Genomic DNA, 7,884 nt, shown 5'->3' with positions numbered 1-7,884 from the left:
GAGCCAACCGGGCTGCAGAAATTCCCGTGGCTAAGAAAACAGCAGCAGCAGCAGCAGCAGCAGCAGCAGCGGGAGCGGGAGAAGAAGAAGAAACACAAAGAAGGAAGAAAGAAACAAAAGACTTCACGGAAAGGCAACACTCGTCAGAAAGAAATTTCTTCTTTTTCTTTTGCTTCTTCTCCCAGCAGCAGCCCGCAGCATCTCCCCCTACGCGTTGCTGCTGCTGGTGGCTCAGCCAAAGCAGCAGGTGGTAGAGGGGCAGCAACTTGCGGTGTACGTACAGCTGCTTCTGTGGAAGCCTCTGGTAAATTTTCTCCTGCTGTCATTTGTGTCGACGGCAGCAGCGACGACGACTCCAGTGTAGTTGAAGTGCAGCAGCAACAGCACCAGGAGCAGCAGCTGCTGCTGCAGCAGCAGCGAAAGCAGCAGGCACGAGAGGCAAACAGGCAAAAACGGAAAAAACGAAAACAACTCCAAGCGAGCAGACTAAGAGAGAAATTGCGAAAGTGTGAATAGCGAGCAGTTGACGCTTGTGAACGACCCTTCTCTCAGCAGCAGCAGCAGCAGCAGCAGCAGCAGCAGTAAGTTGAATGCTACGAAAATGTAGATAAACCTGCTGCTGCAGTTGATTGCTGCTGGCAGCCACGGTTGACTGCTCGGGCTGTAGAGCGGTGCAGTGCTGCAGCTGGCTGGTTTCGTTTGGGGCTTTGTTTGCATGCGTTTCTGCATGCGGACGCCGTCATATATCTACACAGGGAGAGGGTAGAGCTGCGTAAACTGAAATAAAAACGAAAGCGGCAAATGGGACTTGAGGGATTCAAAATAGAAACGGCGTCACAGTGAGTGAAGCGCATAGGGAAGCTGTTGCTACTCTCTCTCTCTCTCTCTCTCTCTCTCTCTCTCTATATATATATATATATATATATATATATATATATATATATATATATATATATATATATATATATAGCGTTCGAGGAACAAATACACAGTAGAAATGCAGGGGAACTGAAGTACTCCCGGTATATCTAGCGGGCACCTCAGCCTATGCAGCTGGGGCGCTAGCAGGCAGACCGACATTCTCTTTTTGTTTTACAAATGTAATTTTGAGTTAGTTTTATCTTTGGCATGTTTCGCCTGTGACGCGCAGCGTGAATATATTGTAAGCGATGAGTGAACCTCGCTGCAACCGTAGCGTAACCCTAAACCCTTCTGCCTGTCTCAGGCGTTAGCGTTACTTAAAGTAGTAAAGGAGCAGAAATATTCAACACATAACCAGAAACCAGAAACACGGTTGGCCATCTGTAGCGTAGCAAAGGAAACAAAAAAAACACAATTGATTGAACATCACCATTTAGGCAGTTTGAACTCAACCCGTTTGTTGAAACCTTAGAAATTCATGGCATGGCTTGAAGAAATTTAAAAAAACCCATATGAGGAAAAAAAAAAGCATATGCTTTCTTACCCTGTTGACTGCGGCGTGCCCGTGTGCAGCTGCTAGCAGTACGCCGGAGTGCAAGTAGCGCGAAATTTATGTAAAAAAAAAATGAATGCTTTATGAAACCAAATTTGAACAAGAAAGGCAGAATGATGGGACAGTTTATGAAAGGGAAAACAGACGAAATTAGGCGCCTGCTGCAGCGCGCCAGCTTCTAGTATTCACTTGCTTGCTGGGGTTCAATTCCTTTCGTGCATATTGACGCCATAAGCTGCACACCAGGTTTCTCCCAAAATACGGACAAGAGCTTTCTCCTGTTTGGCTATTGGGAGATTCATTTGGGGCAATTCAACTCGAACAAAAGTGGGGGCGCAGGGGTGTGGTGAAAGCGTTAAAAGATGCATATGTCGCTTTCATCATCTGCAGGATACACGCTGCACGTATAGACCACAAGCAGCCTGTCTCATGAAATTGTAGGAGATATATTTCCTCCGTGTTTATTTGATTCGGCTGCAGCAGATCCGCTCACAAATTTCGCCTGAAATAACTTGTGAAACGCGAGTTTGTCTCACGGATTCAGCTAAGCGTCATGAGACACAAGTAGGGGAACCACAAACATACCAACAGACAACTCAGCTTGATTGCCCATAAATATGAAGCACGAATTTAACATTTTTTACGTTTCAACCCCTCTTATAGTATTGCCAAAGCCAGGAGCCGTAACCCTGCTGAACCCCGCGTTAGATTCAATTTGTCATATTCGGATATCCGATGAATCGTGAAGAGAATTATTGTAGTGGTTTCAGTGAAATATATGAGGAAAACCTTCGCAGCTTGCCTCCGCGAGTTTTCGGGACTTGGACGAGATACCGCTAGCGGCCAGTCTATTCATTCAGCGACTCTGAAACTGCCGTTGTCTACCGTGGTATTAGCAAGTTTCTGATTTATATGCATTGGTTTTGATTAATCAAATGTAAAAAGCTGCATGAAACCACAAAAAAAGAAGATTCAGAAGGGGGCTGGGCCAGTGGCGGCCGTTGTCGGCTGCGACGGTCCGGCGCGTCGCGCCCATAGACTATTGAAGATGCTCGGGGGGAGGTTGTAGGGCTTTGGTCGATTGAAATATGTTTTGAAGGAAGTTTTGATTTTAATGTTGTTAGAGTAGACGCGTAAAGGGGATTCAAAGGACCTCTTGTGGTCTTTGGCCGAGATTTCTCCTCCCCTGTGGGGTTTCCTTGCAGGTCACCACCCTTTCCCATCTTAGGCAGAAAAACGACAGTTTCCCCAGGAAAACCCAGGAATATTTCTTTTTTTGTTGCTTTATAAGGAGTTCCAGAGAAGAAGAAGCTCCAAGAGAAGCGGTTTCCCCCGTCTCGGCCGTCCGCTGTCGGCAGCGAGCATTTAGAACTTAGACCATTCAAGTTTATTGTAAATTCCCCCGTCCTAGTTTGCATTTTACCTGTGAATAAAGCTTTATTTTTCATCTACGGAATCCATTTCAGCGGAGAGCAGTGCATGTAATGGGGCAAAGGGGAGGGTTCTTCCGCTTCCCACTTCCTCACCATTGACGGAGTAAACAAATACCCACCGCTCATGGGGAGCAGCAAAGGCCGCAACAGAACCGTCACATTGAACATAAACCAGCTGCAACAGCATCCCCTGCTGCGCTGGAGTAGCAACAGAGGCCCAGGAAGTGTTTCCTTGGGCGAAGGCTAGAGCAGTAGCAAATAGCAGCGGCATACACACCGTCGAACTGGTGCTGCCTCGCGATGAATTTCAGTTTCCTCCTCATTATACGGTAGCAACCGGATCTGAAATCACCCCTTTCCGAGGTTCATAAGAGTTTGCTGGTTAGGGGAAGGGTCTCAGACCTTCAACGAAGGTGGTCGCTGGTTTGTTGCCACCTCGAATTGACTTCTTGTGTTTAAACTCAACCAGGACAAAAGGCTGTTACTGCCGAACATCTTGCTTAATCGCTTCTATTTTTTTCACTAAGGAAAATGACTGTGCGGGCTCGGGTGTGGAGGGGGCTGCTGGCATTTTGGCGATTCTGTGGGGAACTCCTTAGCCAGAAGCACGGGGTTGTTGAGTCTATAGGTGATGGCTTTGCTTGGTGGGGCGGCCTCTGTTTCCGTCATCCGTTAAAGATAATTTGCGGATCTTTAGTCGCATGCCTCGTTCTTTCATCGGGGCTGCTTCCGCCTACCCCCATTTGGATCGATGGCGCCGAGCGGCTCTATACACTGCCTTTCTCTCGAGCTAGAGACGATGGAGTGTTACATGAGAACCTGTTTGGCGATGTCCACGGAAGGAAAAGTGTGGTGATCCTTACGCACAAAGTGAAAGGCACAAACATTCTCACGTGGCAGCACCTGGAGGAGGTGCGGCGCATTGACGCCATCATTCAAGGCAAAGACACCGACCCTGAGATGGGGAGAAAGCTGGTCATCCCGCGTTCTCCTGACGTCATCTCTAACGTCAGCAAGAACAGTCAAGAGGGTTCGGAGCCACTGGCCCCGGGGCAGCACAGCGTGACAGATGAATCCGCTTTCCTCACTTTTGAAGACGTCTGCCTGCGAAACGCCCTGGGCGGCTGTTCTGCTGAATCCATCCTTTCCTTCGGCTTAGCAGACTACAAAGCAGCGGGGCTAGTGCAGGGCGAGCCGGAGGTGTGGCTCTTCGGGGGCACAGCTTTCAATGTGCAGCAGGTCGCGTTTATCCCAGAGTACTATTTAGGAGGATTCACAAAGGAGGCGTGCGAGAGGCGAATGCCACGAGCAGTGGCTGAGAGGCTGCTGCCTCCCTCAGCCATTAAAGAACTCCCTACTCCTGAAGACGCATTTGTTCTTGGGTCTATTGAGTGCATCACCTCTGCTAGCGCGTTAATGTTACACTATGACGCCGACGGGCGACCCATGCATGAAGAGAGAAACGCCACGTGGGAGCGGCTGCTCATTCAGGTCCTCAAGGCGAACCAGACTCTGGGGAGTCTTCGGGCGCATTTCCAGGCGTTTCGGTCTCGAGACGACGAGCTGAAAGCTTCTACTGCGGAGTCTAAGGATGTAGTTTACGTGGTCTTCACCTTCTTTCTCCTCGCTAGTTACTCCACAGCCCTCAACTTCTCATGCGACCTCTACCGCTCCAAGCTGTTCAGCTCGCTAATGGGGTTCTTTGCTGCATTCATGGGGCTCGGAGCCGGAATGGGGATTGTGTGCTACATGAAGGTGGCTATGGTGCCTACTGTGCTTATCTGTCCTTTTTTAGTGCTTGGTATCGGCGTGGATGATGTGTTTGTGTTGCTGAATGCATATTGCATGGGATACACCACACATGATCCAGAACAACGGTGCATTGACACCCTCAAGTCGTCGGGTTTAGGCATCACGATCACTACTCTTACAAATCTTATCTCTTTTGGTGTAGGCTCCTTCAGCACATACCTTTCGATTCGGAACTTCTGCGTGTACAGTGCAATGGCACTGCTGCTGGGCTACATCTTTGTTTTGACCTTCTTCTTTCCCGTCCTCTGCCTCGATGCAAAGCGAGAGTTCTACTTCCGAATATCCCCTTTCTGTCTCCCAACCACATCGCAGCTCCACCAGAAACTGGAAGAAGAAAAACAACATATGGGCCCCGCTGAACTGCACGTGCACAACGTGTTAAAGTCAGTTTCGCAGGAGGAAATCGTCGCCTACCGAGTAAATGTCTTCTTTGAAGAACAGGAACTGCGAAAACGAATGAGAAAAGAAGAACGCGAACGGAGGAAGCTAGAGGGTCAACACCCAGAAGCGTCTGCAGCACAGAAGCCCATCTATTCCCGAGTTGCCGCCTCCATTCAGAGGTTCTTCACATACGCGTAAGGGCTTAAAAACATCATTTTCCCTTGCTGTGTATTGTTCCTAACATGCAGACACCAATAGCGCGTCGACCGCCCACTTGTGCTGTCCTGCTGCTAGGGCTTATAAGTGACAATGGCGTTGTGCTGTTCAACGCAGACTGCGTAGAAAACATCAGTCTTGAGCTATGACAGTGCTGCACACAATCGGCTATGCACTATACTAGGAGAGGCTCGAGCACCGCCTCTGTTTTATGCTGAGTTTCCGGGGCATCTGTATGCTTGGCGCGCAGAGCCTCCCAGCACTTAGGTGTGAAGCATAAGGGCTCAGAGGTAGTTCTGAAGACAACTGTCCGAGGCCTGAACCCACAGCTGGCGAGGCATGCACTCTACGACGAGCCTCGGGGGTCGGTAGGGCGTCGATGGAGGACATTTTTCCTGTGTTACTATGGGCCATTCTTGATGAAGAAGCCTGTTAAGGTGAATATTGAAATAAAGGCAGAAGCAAAACAATTGATTTGGCTGGCCCTGCTTGCCTGCTGCACTGGCAAACTATCTGGGCGAAACGTTTCGCAGCAGAAACACCAGCAGCAAGAAAAGACCGTTGGACGGAGGAGGTGCTGCTGCCAAAAGCATATTCAAGAATACGGCTAAGAGGCTGATAGTTGTCTGCTGGGTTCTGCTGCTGTGCGTGCAGATTGCAGTGCTGGTGATTTTCCTCACTATTGCTGCCGTTAGCATTTTCGGTTTTTCTAAGCTGGAGTTGGGTCTTGAAATATCTGAACTTGCTCCTGTGACGTCGTACATGAGGCGTTTCGACGAGGTGTACGCGGAGTATTTCAACAAATTCGACCAGCCAACGGATATATTCTTTCTGCCCACTCCTCCTTCTGCTTCTGAACAGACACCGCAAGATCGGGCTGTTGATGTAGATTTGTTGAACCCGGATGAGTTCCTTGCCAGGGGGTACAACAATGCAGAGACGCACGAGCAAAAGCAGCAGCAACCCCAAACGCCGCAGTGGTGGAAACCCGAAGTACAAGCGGCTCTGCGTTTAGCGCATCACCGCATTGCCTCGCGGCCCTCCACCTCTCGGCTCATCAACCCGTTGTTAGCAATGCTCGATGACCCGGAAATAGGACCAAAGCTGCGTCAAGGAGACAAGCAGGCAAGCGGGATCTCATGCTGTTGCATGAATCCTAGCATTGCGCGGCACGCACAACAAATCCTTCTTCACTGTATTGACGAGTTGAATAAACCCTAGGTGGCAAGGAAATACGAATGCGTACAATCTGGTGTCTGCGTATGATGCACGTTTGCAGATTTTCCTGGACACTCTGTACTACCAGCTTATGCAGGCGGGATCTCCCTATCGTCAGTTTGCTCTTGACTTTGTGTGGAGTGGATCTGAGTTGAAGACATACCGCATGCGCTTGCTACCAAAGTACATGGCTCGATCGGAGCAGAGGGCCTTCTGGATGCAACAGCTTAGACACGACTGTGATGCAATGATAGATCCGAAGGCACAGTTAGACAGCATGCTAAAGGAGATGGAACAGCAAGAACTCTCAAACGACCCAGACGTCCTCTACGAGCAACTGCAAATGCAGCGAGATCTCGAAATGTTGAAAAATGTACCCATTGCGCCCCTCAAGATTGCGTCCTATACCTACATGATGGTGTTCTATGAGAGTGATCTGGGCATCCTTAGCTCCGTCCTCATCAACATGTTGTCTGCAGGGGTGGCAATGTTGCTGGTGAGCGACGGCCAAGGCTTTTACTTGAACGCATAAGCTGTGGATGCAAGCTCTCAACAGGCAGCAAGCAGCAGGGATTATGCTCTTGTGTGTAGTCTCTGGTATTTTTACATCCGAATCAAGCATCTTCTATTGAGATGTAGGTGCATTCAGTCTCTACCTGCAGAGGCCTTGCTTTCTGTTTGTGTATTTGGTGGTTAGGTGGCATTTATTCTTATTCCAGAGCTCAGCGCAGGTCTTCTTGTGATTCTGATGATTTGCCTCATCGACTTGGCGCTCTTCGGCTTCATGTATTTCTGGCACGTAAGTCGAGTATACAACAGTAAAATTAGTAGAAGAAGGTTCAACACGAGTTGACTGGCTGGCCGCTACGGGAAAGAGTAGAGAACGCACTAGTGCGCGTCCTTATGTTCTTTGACTTTTCATCTCCTGTTGCGGCTGCTGCTGGGGTTGCTGCTGGTGTTGCTACCCCTCATCAGCACGCAGCGCCATTGAGACCAATAAGAAAGCGATGTCCAGATAGGCAAACATCGGAAACGAGGTATTATGATCGCCTTGTCACCATCAGGATTTGCAAGTATAATGTGTAGTGCATACAAAATAAGCGTTTTCATATACAGTATTTGTGTATACTGTGTCTACGGCTCTGCGTAGGTGAAGCTACACATGGTGTCGACGATTGCGCTGGTCATTTCAATTGGATTTGCAGTGGACTACTCAGCTCACATGTGTCACTGCTTCACCCACTGTCTAGGGAAGACTCGCGACCAAAGGCACGTCAACACTGCGACACCCCAGCAGCATTCTAAAAATTTTTTTTCATATTCGCCAGCAACATAGAACCCTTCACAAAA

The 7,884-nt window shown here is 49.0% G+C and overlaps 2 protein-coding genes across 2 annotated transcripts in view; both read left to right on the top strand.

The window, feature by feature from the left end:
- The window catches only part of EMH_0040310 (uncharacterized protein), a gene marked incomplete at both ends in the record, with an annotated part of 2,212 nt that extends 1,696 nt beyond the window's left edge, over positions 1 to 516 (top strand). The window contains 2 exons of the mRNA XM_013495497.1: positions 3 to 142; positions 342 to 516. Coding sequence (XP_013350951.1) covers positions 3 to 142; positions 342 to 516 — 315 coding nt within the window. The remainder of the gene's footprint in view (positions 1 to 2; positions 143 to 341) is intronic.
- Positions 517 to 3,438: 2,922 nt separating this feature from the next.
- Positions 3,439 to 7,870, top strand: EMH_0040300 (Patched family domain containing protein, putative; the record flags this gene model as incomplete). The annotated part of the gene is made up of 6 exons (XM_013495496.1): positions 3,439 to 5,294; positions 5,567 to 5,753; positions 5,971 to 6,309; positions 6,596 to 7,030; positions 7,232 to 7,333; positions 7,685 to 7,870. 6 exons carry the CDS (start codon positions 3,439 to 3,441, stop codon positions 7,868 to 7,870), a joined length of 3,105 nt encoding a protein of 1,034 aa, XP_013350950.1.
- Positions 7,871 to 7,884: the final 14 nt, after the last annotated feature.

The sequence above is a fragment of the Eimeria mitis genome, genomic scaffold (genome assembly GCF_000499745.2).
Source record: "Eimeria mitis Houghton genomic scaffold, Emh_scaff1602, whole genome shotgun sequence".
NCBI lineage: Eukaryota > Apicomplexa > Conoidasida > Eucoccidiorida > Eimeriidae > Eimeria > Eimeria mitis.
Note: the sequence above shows the minus strand (reverse complement) of the source record. Positions and strands in the feature narration are given on the sequence as shown.